At 43.6% G+C, this 19,558-nt stretch overlaps 1 protein-coding gene across 2 annotated transcripts in view; it reads left to right on the top strand.

Annotated features, from left to right (window-relative positions):
* The first annotated feature begins 2,591 nt into the window (after positions 1 to 2,591).
* SMARCAL1 (SWI/SNF related, matrix associated, actin dependent regulator of chromatin, subfamily a like 1) overlaps positions 2,592 to 19,558 on the top strand; it is a 31,085-nt gene continuing 14,118 nt past the window's right edge. Inside the window, exons 1-9 of one of the 2 annotated variants that reach the window (XM_026054192.1) lie at positions 2,592 to 2,607; positions 3,249 to 4,228; positions 4,918 to 4,968; positions 6,602 to 6,859; positions 7,417 to 7,467; positions 11,389 to 11,565; positions 12,695 to 12,807; positions 13,667 to 13,825; positions 15,415 to 15,480. In XM_026054192.1, the coding sequence (XP_025909977.1) occupies positions 3,352 to 4,228; positions 4,918 to 4,968; positions 6,602 to 6,859; positions 7,417 to 7,467; positions 11,389 to 11,565; positions 12,695 to 12,807; positions 13,667 to 13,825; positions 15,415 to 15,480 (1,752 nt within the window). In that variant the 5' untranslated portion in view covers positions 2,592 to 2,607; positions 3,249 to 3,351. Of the gene's footprint in view, positions 2,608 to 3,248; positions 4,229 to 4,917; positions 4,969 to 6,601; positions 6,860 to 7,416; positions 7,468 to 11,388; positions 11,573 to 12,656; positions 12,808 to 13,666; positions 13,826 to 15,414; positions 15,481 to 19,558 lie in introns of both variants that reach the window. The other variant, XM_026054185.1, reaches the window with a different exon arrangement.

Raw genomic sequence — 19,558 nt, 5'->3', positions numbered from 1 at the left:
TAGCCACCCAGGGGACATGGTTTTCCTAAAGAGAAGAAGCTGTGTCAGTACAGAGACCTTTCCTGCCTTCTCTTTCCCAAGACCTTCTTTGGAGATCCAACCTGTGCTTTCTCAGTCTCTGTTCTCTTGACTGGTTTTAGCTGGGAAGAAGCTGATAAGGCCTTTGGGTTTGGGCTTAATTTCCCTAAAGTGTGTGAGTATAAGTACAGTACTAGCTAGTTGAAGGCTAGTGTGCATGGCTGGCAATGGTGTTGCTGAGCTCATTGTGGGATTCTGAACCTGAGGGCTGTTATTGCAACCTGAACTCTGTGTTTCCATTTATGTCCCCAGGCCAGGGCTGGTGAGGAGATGCAGCAGTGACAACCACAAAGGTGCGTTTGAAAGGGGATGGGGCAGATTGTGCACGTTCAGCACAAGAGCAAGTGCGAGAGCAGCTCAGAAGATATCCTCAGAGGAAGAACTGAGATATGCAAGTGCGAGAGCAGCTCAGAAGATATCCTCAGAGGAAGAACTGAGATATACCAGAACAGTTCCAGGATCCTGAGCTACTAATATTTCAGATATTGGCTGCTGTTTGTGCAAATGTATGATACGTGGCCAGGCAATTTTGGTTTCTTTTGGCAGCAAATAATCAGGAYCAACCAGTCTAGACCATGAGAGGACCACTACACTTTGAGTATGATTCAAATGATGTTTCCATCACCTGGTGAGAACAGTCCTGAGAAGCCTGTTTCCCTGAGCCTTTTTGTGCTAGCTGATTTAGTTCCGAGGAAGTTGGAGAACCATCCTGCCTAGGAGAGCTGGGATCTGATCATGCACCCTCCCTGACCTARTATGTGGAGGGTGAATCCAAACCGTTGCTGGAAGCATGTTCTTATTGGAAGGACACCTGGAGCGCTACCAACAAGCTGCTTGCAAATGGCCTCTCATTTTGTAGGTCTGTTCTCTGCATGGCTGGACTGTTCCTTGTGCCTTGCTGAAGTTGTGCCATATGGAGCAAATGCTTCAACGTCTGTCCATGTGTCTGCCTGACCGTGCAACCCAAGAGCTCTTCTCCTCCCTGCAAATGATGCTTTTATCTCATTGTCCTCAAGAGGACAGTCCCACTACAGGCTTTTCTCCACCTTTCCCAAGCCTATTTTTTCCCAGCTCTCCCAAAGTGTAAGGACCATCACCAGAGCTCTGGAACTGGCTGCTGGGGAGAGAGAAAGTGGCTTGCAGGGTTATCTCTGTGCTTCATCCCTCTCTTGCCTATATGTGACACTGGAATTGGGTTTAGCTTTGAGCAGTGCAAAGTGTGACCAAAAAAAAAAAAAAAAAAGAAAGCAAAAAAAAATCTCTCATCCCTTCCTTTCTTCTCTCTGCCATTTAGGCAGCTTGAGTCTGGGGAAAAAAGGCAACTGCGGAGGATCTGAAATGAGCCTGCAGGACTGAGCATCCTCTCCTGCCACGCTCTGCAGGACATGCAGCTGCCTTCTGGAGGGCAGGCCAAACTTTTACTCTTTTCATGCCTTCCTGAGCGAAGCCAACACAAAACCCTGGGTGCAGATCTCTGCTCAGCACCGTGGCTTTCCTTCAAAGCTGCTCGCTTGCTCATGCTCACGTGTGTGTGATTGCTGGGTGAATAACAGCACTCCCAGGCTGTGCGGTTTGTCAAGCCTCACCTCACCCTCGCTGCCTGCCTTGTTTTCCGCAGGCTGATGCGCTCCTGACTAATGGCAGTCACTGCTTCTTAATCAGAAAGCAATTTAAGGATAACCTTTTTTTTTTTCTTTTTTTTTTTTTAATTAACAGTGGGAAGAAGAATGAATAAATAAACTGTGAAGCAGCCAGCTGGCGGCTACGTCCCTCGTGGAGAGGTCTGTCAAGGGAGAGAAAACGTCACCTGGGGACAGGGAGGGCGGGTTGGAGGGCTGCGGTAGAGGCGGGAAGGGTCTGAGGTGCTTCCCAGAGACTTTCAATTCAGCTGCAGCCCTGTGGTCGCTCATGGGGGAACTGCCTTGAAACACGCAGGACGGACACCGGGCGCTATACATTTCAGCCCAGTGTATAATTAAAACCCYGAGAAGCTTTTTTAATCAGCATTTTTAAATGGATGCAAATAATTAGCTCATTGTGAGGTTGCTGCCACAGTACTCCATGTGTTAACCTTATTTTCAAGAGCGGCAACTTGTGATGCCTGGCAGCCTGAATGGCTACAGACAGGGGCACCACGCAGGGCAAAGCGATGGCCCATGGTGAGCAGGAGAGCCCAGGCATCCCGCACGTTGATACGAGCGAGGCCCGAGCGAGAAGGGGCTGCTGCGACCCCAGCCTCACACCTCGGGCCCCAGAGCTGCGCTTGGCGCCCCTAAGATGGCGCGGGTAGCGAAGACTACATTTCCCAGCGTGCCTGGCGGCCCCGCGGTGCACCTATTTCCGGCGTGCAACGCGCGGCGGGGTGTTTTTGACCTGCGGAGCGGGGGCTGTCGGGAGTTGTAGTCCATGTGGCTGCGCGCCGGTCGGCGGGAAAGCGCGGCCTCTGCGGCCGGTGGGTGTGCGGGCGCCCGCGGGGCCGGCCGGGCCGCAGCGCAGCCCGGGGCCATGTGCGGCGGCGCGGCCTGCGGGGTGGGTGCCGGGCGAGCGGGGCCCGGGCTGCGGGCGGGGCTGAGGGTGTTGGGAGGGGAGCGGGGCTGGAGCGAGCCGCGCAGCGCAGGGGAGGAGGGCAGAGGATGGAGGCTGGAGCTGGGCGTAGTGAGGCCTTATGGTGCCCCTCAGAAGGGCCCWGAGCGGCAAGAGGAGCTTCCTCAAGGCAGAGGATGAGCCTGTCCCTTGTGCTAAGTGTGTGTGTCTGGGAGCGGCCCATCGGCAAAGATGGGCTCAGGTCCCCTCTTTCATGTGCCAAAAAAATGAAATATTTCCTACCTAAATCTGTACAGAGATTAGTAGTTTGGCCTCCATTTTTAGGGCAGCTTCTGTGCTGCAGGGTCTCCCTGTGCTTGGCCCTTTCACCTGAATGGCTAAGAGCAGGAGTTGGGAGGGATGGGGCCCCAAGTGGGCACGGAGCCCTGTCAGGGGGATTCCCCTTTCCACACATCCCCTCTCTGCAGAGCTGCCCTGCAAAACCCAACAGCCACTGTCAGCATCTGCTTGCAGTTGATGGCTCAGCATTGCTCGGGCATCTTTGCGGCTGTTGTGTAGGATCAGTTACAGTAATACCTGATCGCTAGTGATATTGACYAAATTGAAGCTCCTTTTCTCTTTTTTAGCTGTACTTTTATAGGCTGGCWTCCAATCCTGTGAAGAAGCAACTGCCCCGTGATTAACTGCTGATCCAGTTTTGATTAAGGATTATTGTTTGAGTTGTTGAAGATGTCATCAGGCCTCACGGAGGAGCARAAGAGAAGGATTGAGGAGAACCGCCAGAAGGCCTTGGCTAGGAGAGCAGARAGACTAGCAGCTCAGAAGGGAGGGCAGGTGGGGAGCACTGGACCTCACCTGAAAGAGCACAGTCTAAGYAATCACGGAAACTTGAAGCAAGAAAATGATCATGTCAGGTTCATTAGCCAGCACCAAYGGAATCCAAACTGTCCTGTGGAGCAGAAGAACCATCTTCATAAAGATGTTAATCATTACACTGCAAAGCAACAGATGGCTGGTTCATACAGAGAGCAACCAAAGGACGCGGAACAGCGTTCAGAGGACGCGGAACAAGCGAGCGGTGYTAAACAATTCCCTACAACGATCCCAAATTCTCGGAGTTGTTCCCAYCAGTGGAACTCAGATGCTGATGGCCAGAAACATGGTCAACAAGCTTTAATTAATCTTGGTACATTCCAGCAGTTCAAATACTGTCCATCTTTCAAAAACCCTRCAGAGCCACCTCAGCCTAGATTAACTGATAACTGGCACCCTGGTGATATTAAAGATTTACCAAGTCAGAACAAATCTGCCATTAAATGTGTTTTGCCACCAAGCAGCACCACTCCAAGCGGTTCAAAAATGCTAATAAACACGGGCAGGTCAGAAAGGGAGCCGGGAGGTGGTGTCTCTCAGGCCAGTGGTAAGATGCAGAGGTTGACCAGCTCTGCAGGTGCATGCTCTGCACCTGAAGGTGCCTCTCACAAGAGAGCACCCACTGTTGCMAAAGGAAAGTGTGTGAAGTATGGGGAAGACCGATTCCAAGTTGAAATAGGGTATAATGCCGAACTCATTGGTGTGTTTAAGAAGATACCAAGCAAAAACTATGGTAAGAATTGACTGTTTGTTCGTATCTCTGCTTTACATTGGATCAAAGCTGCAGCATCTGCTGGGCCATAGTTGATATCTGCTTTTAGCAATGCATCTGCTGCTCGGGTGGAATATGGAATATTAATGAGGGACTGGAGAAGTAAAGGCAGTTGAAATTGGAAAGAAATTAAGGCACTAAATAGCTTGAGCTTGGATTTAGCCAAGAAATCAGAAATCCTGCTTTATGAATCATATTCTGAGATGTTTAGTGGTGCCAGCTGGTCAGGATCTTTTGGGAATGATGAAAGAGAAGTTACTCATAAATTAGTGTGGAGAAAATGGTCGGTTTGACTTCAGCTGCAGTTTGGAGTTGGTGCACTGATTCTGATAAAGTGAGTAGCTGACTATAGTAAACCCTGCACCTTTTCTGTTTGTTCTTGATTATTGTTATTATTACAGTTATTATATTTTTCTCCTTTCCACACATTGCTGTTTTCTGTTAATGTCAGTTGCATTCTTCCCATGTTAGTATCAATGTGCTCTCTGCCTTTTTGGGGGGCCGTATATCTGTAAACCTGGGCATGCTGTTCAGATGTGTGTGTGGAAATGTTTTGAATGAACGAATGGATTGTGTGTCTTGCCTGGCACAAACGTGTCACAGGACTACTTTCTTCTAACCTAAATGATTCATATTCTGCCCTATTTTAGATCCTACTACGAAAAAGTGGAATTTCAGCCTGGAAGATTACAGCAGTTTCAGTAAGTAGACAGATTGCTGAATGATTTAAAAAAAAAAAAAAAAAAAAAAAAGATTCAAGTCTTGCTCCCTACTTTCCCAACCCTAATTATTATTTGGCTTTGCCATTGTCTGGAGTAATAAAAGAGATAACATTGTATTAAAACAGAATGCCCACCTTTTAGGTATCTGGCTCATAACATTTTACTGAGACTTGGTTGTTAATTAAAATAACCTTTTTTTTTTTTTTTTTGATGTAATCTACATGTCAGGCATAGTGGGTTTTTTTTTTTGTTGTTTTGTTTTGTTTTGTTTTGTTCCCCCTCCCCCGCCACTTACTAACTGAATATTTCAGGATGCAGCAAGTCTGATCATAGGAAAACAACACAGTTGTGCAGGTGCTCCATATGAGTTTATATGGAGAACTAAGTGTTCCTGTGGCTGATACTTATTTTGTGAGTCTGGTCAAGTATTTTCTTTGTAAACACCACTTTATATTTTATCTTGTTTTATTTTATTTTGTTTTATTTTACTGTTTTGGGTGTCAGAAGAAGAGAAAAAAAGGGCAGCTGTTTAGGGCCCTGGGTGAGGCTGAATACGAAGTTGCCTTTGTTTGGCATAACAAGAGTGGCTTTATAGTTTTCTCTCCTGACATTTTGTTCTGGAAAGATTGAGAGATGATACAAGGCACACACTTCAGGTAAGCTTTTCAAAAGCCCATCATATTGAAGCCTGTGATAAATCACTATTGATTTCAGTGGGAACAGAATTAGACCTGTGTTGAGCACTTTGAAAAACCCACAGTTGAGTGCTGGTATTTTAGCTTCCCATGTGGGTTGCCACACATTTATAATTTAAATGCTTCTGGTTTGCTTGAAATGTATCAAGTACAGATGAGAGCAAGTCTCTGCACCAAGTATCTTGCAAATGAAGGGGATGGGTTTTAGAAATTACCTGAGGCTTTTCTTTCCTTAAAGATATCAAAAGTATGAGTTTTCTACAGAAAATCCCTGATGACAAGTATAAGACAATGTGATCAGCCCTACCTATCATTATAGCATGGGGAAAAAATACCCTGGGGGATGAGGACTGATTTAAAAGGGTCTTGGTCTGAACTTGTCAGTCTTTAAATGAAAAAGCAGTTATTTTTAAACTTTAGGCTGTTAGTTTTTTTCTTATTGTTATTTGGTCCCATAGTAAATTTCTTTCTTTATGCTACAAACATGCACTCAAGTATAGAAACAGATAAAGGATTTTTAAAAGTTAAAAAAAAATGCATTTTCCAGCTTCTGTCAATACTAGGAACTAGGAATTGTAGAGGTGGGATCTAGCTACCTGCTGCTAAAACAGGGACATTCAGAATCTTTTGTTTGATACAGTGGGAGTAGAAAATCTACTTCAGTGGCCTCTGCTGTAAACAAGACTTTCATTTGATGCTCTGAATCTTATCTTTGGAATGGGAATTTCCAAGAGCTGTGTTCGATCTGCAAGTAAATTATTTTAAAGTTTGATAAAATCCAAATGATTTGTTCATGTTCATGAAGGTCTGTTGTCCTCATGTACCTTCTTTTCCTGAAGTGTCCTGTGCATCTCTAGTCTATTCGTGGTCTTAGTTACTCATTCTTTCCTCTGCATCCTGTGTTTTTTTTTCCCTAGTTGAAGCAGCAAATCAGCTTTCCTCAGTAATTTTGGTACCATTAGAAGGAGAAAATGCTGGAAACTTGATGTCAAACTCTCATTTCATCAGCAGAACTGATACGAAATCGCTTKTGAAGATCTGCAACAACTGGAAGAAACCCTCAGCCCTTGTCAAAGGCAAATGTGTGCTGATCTCCCGCCTCCGTTTTGAGGTAGATATTGGGTATTCTGCAGAAGTGATTGGAGTGTTCAAACAGATGAATTCCAGAAATTATGGTGAGTGTTTTTTGTTCCTTTAATCTGGGGAGATTTGGGGTTGGGTCCCCCTGGAGCTCTGTGAGAATGACAGAGGAGAGAAATTGCACAAATTCTTGCCTGTGCGGTGTGTTATGCTCAGAGGGCTACCTCTTTCATATCTTCCTTTATACAATGCTGAGAACATCCTTTATAGGGTATGGAGAAACAAATGAAAGTGACTGTGTTACTAACTGTAATCAGTCTCGATAGAAACCTTCATGTGCTGCCTTCATGCCTTCTCACAGTGAGAAGAAAGTGGTTACTGAAGTCCTTGGGCAGATGGGCTAATTACAGTGGCTCACTGATGGAACTGACCTTGGCTTGTTCCAGTCCCTTCTAGATAGATATCCACACTTCAAAGTCCTCTTCATGCTGTTTGTTAAATATGAAGGCAAATGGGAGAAAAATGATTGCTAGACAAGATAATAACTATTTTAAGGCAATTTTAAGTGTAGACAGTATGAAAGGACAGCACTTTTCTTACAGATATTGTCAAAAATTGTTTTTTAAAGGAATGTTTGTTTTAACCGTTGCAGATATGAAGACCAGAAAATGGAGTTTCCTGCTGGAGGACTATCCCAAACTAAGTGCGTAGCTACTTTTTTCCTAGCAAGGGCTACTTTCTGGGTAGGAAAATGAATTCTAACTGAATTTCTTAAGCTAGGCCTTTGTACACTGGGGAGATGAGCTGCTAATGAGCCACAGAGCAGGTGCCTTCTCATTTTGTCAAACGTGTATGAAATTTTCAGTCCAAGAAAACAGCATAAAAGTGTGTCATTAATGGCAGTCCTTTTCGGGACTTCAGACCCTCCTCGTCAGGAGGGTGGCTCTGTTGTATCAGTTTCTGTACAAATATTTATACACAGGATTTAGATAAAGAAGAACCATATTCCTGCGAGGGTGTCAGAGCCCTGGAACAGGCTGCCCAGGGAGGTTGTGGAGTCTCCTTCTCCGGAGATCTGCCAAACTTGCCTGGATGCCACCCTGTGCCCCGTGCTCTAGGTGTCCCTGCTTCAGCAGCAGGGTAGATGGTCTCCAGAGGTTCCTTCCAAGCTCAACCATTCTGTGATTTGTGTCGRGGAATTTCTCTACATTTTCATAGAGGATAAGAGATATTTACTCTAGAAAAGTAGTTTTGGTTGCCCATAATGTACTGCAGCTCGGCTTGAACTTAAGGAGCGGCAGTAGGGATGGGCTCCTCTCTTTCCCTTTGCCAGATTGGAAGAGGGAGGTATTGTGGCTGCCGAGCCTTCGTGTCCTTATAGAAATTCAGTCTTACTCTCTCGTCCATGCCAGTCAGCCCGGCTCTTTGCTCCCTTCTGTGCACAYATCAGTTCTGAAGTTGGCATAGCCACTTCTTGCTCAGAAGAGAGCACAGAGCAAACACATGTCAGACTGTTTTATTGCCAACTCATGCTTTAGTTTGCTACAAGACTTAAGTAGTGTGTATGGTGTCATGCTGTTTCATTTCACACCCAGCAAATTTTCTTTTCAGGTCAAGGCACTAGGTTTTCAAGTCTACTGATGATTTCTGTAGCAATCAGTTCATCCACAGTCACTGTCTGGGTGCTCACTGCCTAGSTGATAATGTTCAGCCTCATATTTTACTTCTCGTAGTAATTGCTTTGCAGGCAGCACACAACTGTTAGGTGTTTAGTTGATGTACCAGATTGGAATCGAGGTCGCTTTCCTATAGCTGAGTTGACTGTGGGGCAAACACTGCTCGCTTCTCTCATTGAATGGTGCAGATCTGCTTGAAGTAGATGCTCTCTGCAGAACTTCATCATGTTCTGAAATGCTTCAGTGCTAGGTTGGTAGGTGCCTTAAAAAAAGGCTTTGCAAAGAAATCTTTCAGAGAGTATCATTTTCTCTTTTCAAGTGGAATCAAAGTGCTTAGTGTTGCTACAGTGTTCATTTCTGGGTAGAAGCAGACTAGCAGAATTCTGGCTTTTTGCACCTGTACAGTGCTGGTAAAATTGGGACTCGCTGAAGTGAAACATCAACTGTTATTTTTGAAAGATGGACGCCACTTTGCGGAACAATCCAAGCTCAGCAGTGAGCTCCCAGCACAGCTGCTTCTTAGCTTTGTATATTAAGTTCGTACAGTGCTTTGAGATGAAAAACATCAGTATTAAGTATTTTATAATTATTATTTACCACTCTGGGTGGCCTGCTGTGTTTGTCTTAGTGCTTGCGTGAAGGAATGCTGCTGCAGTTTGACTGGGAGAAGCATTAGCAGATACTAGGCAAGATGCTCTGCACGAGTCCTTAGAGAGCTGAAATGCTGTGGCTTAGAGTTGTACTGCTCCAGCATTGGCTCTTGCTTCCACTGGATAATAAAGTATGTTTAATAATTGAATATCTGGATGCTGCTATGCTGCTTGCCTTAGGAACACTAGCTGTAGTTGTAGGCTTGTAAAATAAGCAGCTCTTTAGCGTGAGTGCAARTGAATGTGTCTTGGTGGAGTCTTTATTATGGAATTCCAGGATTAGGATGTTGATAGTCCCCAGTTTCAGAGAGTTGATGATCTTGCATACTTTGCAGGAACGGATCAGTTGTTCATGCAGTGGGATCCAGTAGCACGTGCTAGGCAGACTGAGCAAACTTAGCATCTCCTGGAGCATATAACTCATTTCCATTAGTGCAGTGTTTTTCACATTATAGGAAATAGTTAAAATCCCACAGATTTAAGGAAAAAAAAATCYGAAGATGCTCTTGCAGGATCTTATTATGAGGGTATTTGAGGTTTCCAACACATGCCTTTTTGAGGAACAGCATTAACTTTGTGCCTGTTCATTTACCTACTTCAAAACAACACTTTATTTTTTAAGGCTRGTTGCCGTTTCCTGCAGTGGTATTTGTTAGCTGAGAACTGTTTGTGGAGGTTAATGTCTCTTTGCCTAGTTGCTCAGTCATCTTTGTCTAAAGGTCACTTCAATAAAAAATGTCTGTTGGATGATTCATGCTGGTGGCAGATATATCTTAATCACTCTCCCAGCTCATGTACAGAACAATAGCAACAGAATTATCAGTGAGCAAATTGTAGCAATTATGCTAACACATCGCTCAGTCTGTGAGCGTAATAACAAGTTTGTGCTGTACTTCTCGTGGAGAGAGTTCCTGCTATTGAAGAAGTACAAATTAAACTGGAGAGTTAAAAAAGTTTGAGCTATTGCCCAGCTGCGAATGGAAATCTTTTCATATGTATATTTCTTAGAATTGCTTTCCCCCTTCATATAGCAGGGGTCCATTCTACTGCTTTCCTTTTGGAGATAACAAAATACCCAACTGAATCCTGGAAATGCATTTTCTAGTGTTGGAGTATATCTTAATTTCAGTTTGCGTAGCTGTGGTTATTTTTGCAAAAGCTGTTGTTCTGTATCTTCCTGGCTTTATATACAAACTGAGCACTAAACAGAGAAAAGATTGTTTTCCACAATAAAGTTTCTGTGCAYATGTTGCCAATTTTTGTGCCTACTGTGGAGATACCTTTTGTGTCTAAGACAGCGGCCAAAGACTGACTACTAAATATGATTTTCCTAGTCTCAGCTCAAGCTCATCTTTTAAATGGGTTGTTGTTGTTTGTTTTTTGTTTTTGTTTTTTAACTCTTTCTGGGGCGGGATAGGAAAGCTGCCAGAAGGGACTGATATAAGATTGTCTGGGAGATAAATTGTCCTATGCTTTGCTTGTTATCACAAGGCATAAAACTTAAAAAAAAGATGAAGGCCTCAACATCTTTGTATGATGGAGGATCCTTTGATTGCCTTTGGTTTGACTGGAAAAGTTCTGTGCTGCAGATGATGGTGAGGAGCTGCATGGGCGAAATACCAGTGGTGGAGGGGTTTGAGTGGCTGCCTGTGAGCAAATTCAGGCTGCGAATTACTTTCATCTGGGAAAACTCGGAGCTGGGATTTGCTGCGAGTGCCACATCCCCAAAGGATGTCTGGGTGGTATTGGGAGAAGTCTGTGTGAATTGGGGGAAGAAYAGGAGAAAAGAGTTTGCAAAACTGAATATATATGGTCTTCTTTAGGTAATTATCTCAGCTTCTGATCACGTGCTTAAGGTTGCTGGAGACATCAGATTTTAATGTCAATGTTTAATGCAAAATCCCAAAGCCAAGATGAAGATGCTCCAGCCTTGTAGGCACTGCAGAGCTTTTTGCTTAAATCCCTACTTTTATTCCTAAGTGTGTTCTAAGCTGTGAGCCATGTGAATAATGCAGTTCCAACTGCATTAGCAGCAGTCACCTTGAATGATGGCATCAGGCATTTAATTCTTTAAAGCCAAGTCTAAATACAAGAGGCAGGGATGTGATTCATCATGTGGCGCTGAAATAGACTTACGGGAAGCAGCCAGGCCAACATCTGTGTGTGATGCAGTGCTTACCTGAGCTGTCTCAGGGCAAGAAATATGTTGTTGATGGGGTCAACAGACTCACTGTGACACTGGCAATGTAAGCTGTATGTGTTGTCCCTTCTGATAACAGGCTGCTCTGTTCGTTGCAGTGGAAGTGGTGCAGAGTCTGGCGTCAGTAGAAGTGGAGCCACTGCCCAGTGCAGTGATACAGACCTTTGCTACTCAAATAGAGAGATCCACGTCRCAGACAATGGACTTTCCTGATGCCGACCTTTCAAAAGTGGACTCCAAAATTGTGACGAGCCTCATGCCCTTTCAGCGGGAAGGTGTGAAGTAGGTCCTATCCATGTGCAGAGCTAGTCCTTTGCCTAGAACTGGGTGCTCAATATTGCTAGTCTGTTCTCATCATCTTGCTTGGAGGGTTCCACATCTCTAGAGAGTCTTGGGTGATTGTACTCTGGGACTTAGATAAACTCACCATGAGTTTAAAAAAAAAAAAAAAAATTTTTTTGAGTGACGTACCTAGTACATACTGCTATCTGATTTCTCTCTAGAATTTTTCATGATGAGTCAGGTAAATAGTAAAGTTATTCAGATAATAAAAGTTATTCAAATAGTAAAGTTATTCAAATTATGCTTTGATCTGACTCCCTTGCTTCAGTATGTACCTAAGTGTCCTATGACTTTTTGATTTTTTTGTTTGTTTGTTTTACCCAATTGCTTTTTTAATATTTTAATATTAGGTACCTCCAGGAAAGTTTCACTCAGGCCATGAAAAATTAAAAATGATTAAATAAGTAATTGYATGTGCGGAGAACCTTTATAATATCCCTACTACCTATAGTCAATAGGTTGTTGACATGAAGAGGCAATCCAGAAAATTCTTTATCTGATACTAAAATAGCATTATTATTAATAGTGTTTTCTTAGCATGACTAAAATGAACTTTAAGAACATAAATAATATAATGAAAAGAATGTGCTGAAGTCTTGAGACTACTGCTTGTATGAGGCCAAAGTTTCTAAGAGCTGGACTGAGCTCCAAGCTTTATGACTTGTGTGCACACACTCGTCTGCATGTGCATGTGTGTGTTGCTCATTTGCATTAGGCTGAGCGAGAAGATCGGAGTTTACTGAAGAAAGCAGATCACTTCCAAGAGATCCACTGTATAGATTTAATYTGCAGAGGCATCTCTAGTTTTCAGGTACAATGGTGCGGGCTGAAGACACTATAGTTGACACTATTCAATGTTGTGTCCTCCRTGGTTTGCAGGATTTAGTTCTGTTCCCTCTTCCTTATTTCTTCTACCAAGGGCTCCTTGCCTGCTCTAAGCAGCTGGTGAGTTGTTTTCTTAGCTGCAGGGACAGGCTTTAGACCATTTCTTTACTCTTATGTGTTTCTTCTCTCTCTTCCACAGTTTTGCAATTTTAAGAAAYGGACGTTTACTTCTTGCAGATGACATGGGCTTGGGCAAGACTATCCAGGCGATCTGCATTGCTGCTTATTACAGAAACGAATGGCCCTTGCTCGTGGTGACTCCTTCCTCCGTGAGGTTTACATGGGCAGAGGTACTTCTACAAGTGAAGGGACTGGGGCAGGGATGCAATTCCCCGCCATCCCTGCTTGTGTAGGGACCAAACCTTCATTGCCAGTTCTCCTCAGAGAACTGCAGAGTGGTTGGTACCCTTGGGGGACAGAATTACAAGTGAAATGGTGGATGCTCAGTCTCTAACAGCTGAGTTTGGGGAAAGATCTGCTCCTTGGGTATGTGCAGCATTTCAAGAGGTGGTTTTGAATAAATATCACCCAATGCATTTCAGTTGCTGTCAYAGAGCAGCTAGCTGGTGAGATGTCAGCTTGATAGGTTGATTTTTATTTATTTATAGCAGGACCAGGAGTGGAATAGGTGGTGGGTTTTTTGTTTGTTTGTTTGTTTTTAACTAGGAGGAGCTGTATTTCATTGTGGCTGTGGAATAAGTGCTGCTGTAGTGTGAAATATTTACTGCCTGGAAGTCTATATTTCACAGCCTGTTGAAAAGGAAAACTGTAAATTTCCCTGCCAGCAGTGGTCATTGCATTCCTATTCTGGCTCTGAGAGTAGCAAATAAAATTGTCAGGAGGTTATGTACATTTCTACTGCAGAGCAGAGCTGCTTTTTCAGTAAGAAGTAAGAATTTAAACCCTTTCAAGTTTTCCTGGTTGCGGAAGTGGTTTTGGCCTTCTGTGCTTGAACTTCCTGCTGGCAGTGTTCTTGGCTTGATGTTGGCTGCTTAACCCTTTTGTGCTCCTGCTTATTTTTAATTGTGGATGGTGTGGCCCCCTGTTCAAACATTCATCGGGGGCATAGTTACAATTTGTGGAGGGCTTGGGGATCCTGAAAGTGAACATGAGAATCAAAATGCCATTAGTTGCTCTCTTCTCTTCCAGGCATTTCACAGGTGGCTTCCGTCTTTGAGTCCAGATAGCACCAATGTCATAGTGACTAGCAAAGACAACCTAACAGCAAGCTTGATTAACATTATCAGCTTCGACCTCCTCAGCAAGATGGACAAGCAACTCAAAGATGCTTTCCAAGTAGTTATCATTGTAAGTGTTGCACTGTGATCTCTGGACTTAATTGCATGCTCTAAGTGGGGTAACCTTTGTGTTGTACAGCAGAGAAGTGCAAGGAGGCCTTATTYGGGACTGAAATTATATTGTAATTGTGGCTGTGATCACAACTCTGTTCATAAGTAGTAGTAGTAGATTACTCTGAAACCTTTTAAGATGACTAATAGAGTCTCTTTGCCTTTTTGAGTCCTGAGATTTTCTTTTTTGCTGGATATGACACTGCTCTGGTTTCCTCATGGCTGGGCATGTCCTTTGGCATTTATTTTGTAAATGACTTTGAAAGCCATTTTTAAGCTTTTTTTTTTTTTTTTTTTTTTTTAAGGAGCTGTGGCAATAGGCGTTCCTCTGGGTATCACTTAGTAAAAATTCAAAATATCTAGTATGTCAAATTCAGCTTGGATCAATAGAGGCTGAAAGTGCTGACATATTTTCTTGTGAGCATTCAGTGTTCTCAACCTGGTTATCAACAAACAAATGCACCTGTCCCCCAAATTAATCACAACTGGAACTTAATAGCGCTTGTGTTTCCCAGCAGTGACTGGGAAAGATGGGAACAGAGTGACCTGGGAGACCAGATTTCTCATGCAGGGGTTGGTTTTCACTGCCCACTCCCCAGACCCTCCATCAGGAGGGAGGAAATGCAGATCGTTGATTTGTGTTTGCTGCTGTTGGAGGTGGAGGGACTTGAGCTCTGAGTCTGTTGCTCTGGTCCCTTTAACCAGCCCTGAGCTGACAGGTCTTCCCTCTATGTATTTACATTGTTAGGATTTCAACACTGTACATGTTTTTATGGATGAGAATAGTCCTACTGAGTGTCGTGCTTTTTTGCTTTTTCTTCCAATCTTCTTTTGCTGGTGGGGCCATTAATGTAGCTTATTTGTTACCTCGGAGGGAGAGGGCTGTGCCTGGGAGGTTAAACAGTTGTACTGTCCTGCATGCATGGCTGCTTGCTCATCCACACGTGGCAAGATAAGAATGTACCCTTGGAGGGTGCCGGTTACTTTTCTGTCTTAAGTTCTGCCTAGCTACAGCAGGAGAAATGGAGGTGTTTGTTTGGAGCTGTTTGGGGGTGATGTCTCAGGTAGGAGGCCATTATCCACCTGGTGAGCCCTATCAGCAAAACAGCTGGATCCTAATTAGATTTCTTTTTTTCTTGTGGTTTTCATTAACCCTTTTGTTTAGGGAAGTGGCAGTGTGGAGGCCTCCTGTGTTTGCTGCATTTAAAGGATGCATTTTGGCAAATGAATATGAGTGGTGGAAATGGTGTTTCTCCTTCTTTTCCCCTTTCCTCCCCCCTCTACTCGCTCACTGTGCTTGTTTGAAATTCATGACTTTAAGATTTGATTTCTGTTCCATTTGCTTGCAACCGTGGATTTTAGCGCAGGAAGCCCTGCTGCTCCCTTGCTTTCTTCATGTTCAGAAACTGATGTCCCAGCTCTTGAAACCTCCTCTCTGATGACAGCCTTGTAATATTAGGTAGACAAGGATGCTGGGAATTCATTCTTTATCCTGGAGCTGGACTGTGGCTCACAATTCTCTTCGTTTTTGTGCCTGTTTTGTTTCAGGATGAATCTCATTTCCTAAAGAACGTGAAAACCGCACGCTGCCGAGCGGCCATGCCTCTCCTCAAGGTGCGTATGCGTGGGCCAGACCTTCAGCAGTCCATTTCCRAGGCTCTCTGTTCCAGGTGTAGGARTGAGCAGCTCAGATCGGCAGTTGTGCCAATGAAAATCTAGGTAGCGCTATCCTGACCCAAGAGCAGGCTTTTTCTCTGTTAGTTGCTTCTCCCCACGTGAATGTTTGATAGTGAGGCCCCAAAAAAGAGATTTAGAGCTCCTTTGATCTAATCCTGGTAGTGCCACTTACAACCAATTTTTATTTGGGAGATTGTTAATAGTAAGCTAAAGGTTGTTGTCTTTGTAATGATAACCTCATCATTCTATTTAAGGGTCTAATACTTTTCCTCTGCTGGCTTTGGAAAGGCTTCTAGTGCTTGGAAACTGAGTAGGAAGGCCCAAAGTATTGGGAATTTCATGTACAGTACCTGGGATCTATGTCCTAAAATGATGATGTTTCCCATGAAGTAGCAACTTCACCTCTCTGCAGAATACTCATAAAGCAGCCTCAGTTTTCTGTGTGTAGCTTTGTAAGGATCGTTTTGCCAAAATTATCTGTGGGCTACAAGATATCATCCTTCACTCACTTATATCCTACTAAATGGAGATTACCTGCCTTTGTGAACCTACTGAGAATTTACTGTTTTGTGCTGTTGCATCAGTGGTCGTACAGAATTGGGAGCTGGTGCTTCTGAAACTGAACGCTTTCAGGAGACTGAAATTCAGGGTTTCGTGTTTGCACCATACTGTAAACAATATGTGGTAAGAAAGGACTGGAACCTTTTTAAGAACATTTGCTATTAGATACCCAGAAAACTAGGCCAGTTAGTAGGTTTGTCCTCAACTACTAGTGATGTAGTGCTCGCTACTGACACAGAGCATCACAGCCGTGTTTTTTCATTGGAAAGAACAGTCAAGATGTGGGGAGTTTTCATTACTTGAATGTTAGGTTTAGTAACTGTCCTGTGTTGTCTGTATCAAGTTAGCACAGCAATGTGACAGTAAAATAAATAGTCAATATAGTAAAAATGGGAGCATTTTAGTATTTTTACACGATAATATGAGACTATTGGATAAGACCAATTGATAAATGTGCTGCTATTTGTTGCCAGATGTTTGAGACTGGAGGATAATATTCTTGCTTCTGCTTCCTTCCATTTAAAGGACTAGAATAGTACAAGGGAGCACAAGGCAGGAGCTCAGAAGATACCAAATACAGCTGTGTCTTAAGGCAATCCCTTCAGTAGGGATGGATGCGCCAGAAGCAATGTCAAGGTGTGCCAGTAACCTAGAACTGCCTCAGTGCCACTGCCCAGCATTAACTGTTGGTGACCTTAACCTCCTCTAAACTTTCTTAAATGGCCATAGTTAGTTGTACTTCCTGTGAGGTTCTCAACCCTCTAAATAAATGAAAACTAAGTGAGGTGCCTGAAGGCATTGAAGTCACAAGAGCTCTGATTTTCCTGGTCAACACTGATAAAAGCCATGCAGGGGAAATGACAATTATTTGTTGTCAAAAACAAGAACTTTTTTTCCTCTGTGTAGCTCTCRATGTTTTTTATGACAGATTTTGCTTCTAAACTGATAGAAAATGGGGAAAGTGTTGCTTGAGGACAATGGGAAATGTGATCAGAAASACTTTTTGCCTGTATAATGGCCTCAAGTATGTGGTGCCACGTTCCCTACTTGGTAGCTTGACCCAAATTACTATCACTTTAGAATAAAGCATATGGATGYGCATGCCCACGTGCCATTTTTATTGACCAAAACTTGAAGGGAGGAACTAAACGTTGCCCAAACAGTGCAGTAGAGTGAGCTGAMATAGCAGCAGCAGGATTTCTTACTCCCTGTGGATGTGCAAACTCGTGGACTGCCGACTCGTACACAGAGGAGAATTCTTCATCTGCCTGTGTCGAGTCAGTGGTGGAGTCTGTGCTCAGCCTGTGTACATCCCTCCAAAAATACGGAGGCGTGTGGATTGAAAACTGTAATTGAAAACAGTCCTTTGATGTCTTGGCATGTGGCAAAAATCCTCTTTCACACTCGGCCAGCTTTCATGCCAGCTGGTCTGTGCCAGCAGCTGTGTGAGATCTGTCCCCGTCCCTGATGGTACCCAAGGAAGAAAGAAGTTCCTGTGTTCAGAAGAAAGTCCCTTGCTCTTGTTTCCATTCATATCCCAGCAAGGCTAGTCTCATGTTGCTTGGCTTTGGCTGAGCCGGTGGCTAATCTCTACCCCTGATCCACATGTGTGACAATCAATAAGACCTCCTTGTCATCTTCTTTTTTGTTTGTGTTCTGTGGTGATTTTTTTTTTTCAGGCTCATGCTTGGGAGTACMTTCTCTTGAGCTTACTCTCAATACTGGTTGTTTCCTACGACTCTGCCTGACTTTCGCTTCTCCAAGGCAAAAAATGTTGTCGTGTTGCAGGTTTTATTTTTGATTCCAGCACTAGACTGGYCCATAGACATGAGCATTGGAGGGGGATTCTCTATGCTACCAGTATGCAGAAAACATCAAAGCCCCAGGGGAAGTAGATGAAGAAGAAACAACAAAGTAGAGGCTTTTCACTGATCTGTGCTGGGGTCTGCTGGGGACTTGGGTGAAAATGATTCTGCATCCTTTGACCAACCCAAATGCTGCGTTGTCTTTGTTCTTCTGTAATTGCACGAGTGTCCCAAGGCAGTGGAAATTGGGGAATGTCCCAGTRGAATGTGGATAAAATTTTGGAAGCCTTCTAGAAAAATTTTAGTGAAAAACTGGTTTAGAAAACAGAGAAATAAAAGTAGTACCTAATCAAAGGTTCTGGTGGCATAAAGTGGACTCTTTTCCCTTGTGTTCCGTGTGAGTTCTGCTCCACTGCTCGTGTGTGCGTTCCTTTGGAGCTGCTCTTCAGGTTAATAGCATGATGTGCGTCCTGATATGTGCAGGTTAAGGATCTCTGTTTCTGCTACGGAAGTCCAGATACACTGTGGAACTGGAATCTTGATACTCTGAATGTGCTTGTTTTAATAAAGAGATGCTCAAAAATAATAGAGGGAAATAGGTCAATGCTGAAGGTGAAGAGGAAAAAGCAACTTCTCCCTTTCCAGTGCAAAATAAATAGCTGCTGTCTTTAGGCATTAAAATTCCATAGGAGCTGGATAAAGAAACCTTTGCTAATTGTCACCCACCGAGAGAAGGACCTTGGTCCTGAAATCGGAGAAGCTGTGGGCCCTCCAGGCCTGTGCTGCGYCATTAGCTCTGTTCACAATTTCCAATTCCCTTTCCTTGTTAAGTAGGGGAAGTCATTGTGTCTTCTCCAGCTGTAGGTGCTTGTCACCCTTGAGCACAYGTTCTGTGTTGGAGAAAGAGGTGCTTATATTTTGGGGATACCCACTAGAGGATCCTTCTATGAAATACAGGTTGCTGTCTCACCCAAGTGCAGAAATGAACTGTTAAAACAGCTACAACCCTTTCCCTTTATCAAATTTTTCCTTTTTATCAAGTGATTCTCTGTTGTTTAATGGTCACTCTGAAATTTTTCATTGGTCAGAATAATGTGTTCTTGTTTTAAGCAGTTTGAAAAGACCAAGTAAGCAACTTTGGGGATACAGGTAATTGTATATCCTGAACCAGTCACTCTTTTTTTTTTAAATAAGTTGATCTGTTAGCATATGGCAGAACTCATGCTGTGAAATTCATTTAAAACAGAGAGAGTCATTGTATGTTAATGAGGCTCTTTGCATGTTCAATTATTTCTTTGTGGCATAACCACCCCACTCACACCCTGGAATCAGTTGGGTGCTGGATTTTGACCTCTAAAGGAAGTGTCTCTCGGGGGGGTTAACATCTCATAAATTACTCTTTGACTTTCAAAAATGACTTTTGTAAATGTTGTCGCAGCTGGGGAATTAAGTCCTGGTTGATGTATTGTGTGCACAAGTACAACTCTACAATGCCCCAGATGTCTTTTCTTGCACCTTAAATGGGGGCTACAAAAGAGGTCTCCACTAATCATGTAAGTGTCCAGGTTCCCTTGACTAATCACCCAGGAAAGTAGCTATAAGAACAGTCACRGGGATAGGTGACAGAGGTGCATTCTGGTGGGAAAGAT

The sequence above is a fragment of the Nothoprocta perdicaria genome, unplaced genomic scaffold (assembly GCF_003342845.1).
Source record: "Nothoprocta perdicaria isolate Ctin4 unplaced genomic scaffold, notPer1 scaffold_0, whole genome shotgun sequence".
Lineage (NCBI taxonomy): Eukaryota > Metazoa > Chordata > Aves > Tinamiformes > Tinamidae > Nothoprocta > Nothoprocta perdicaria.
The sequence above is the reverse complement of the archived record's forward strand: the minus strand, read 5'-3'. Positions and strand labels throughout refer to the sequence as shown.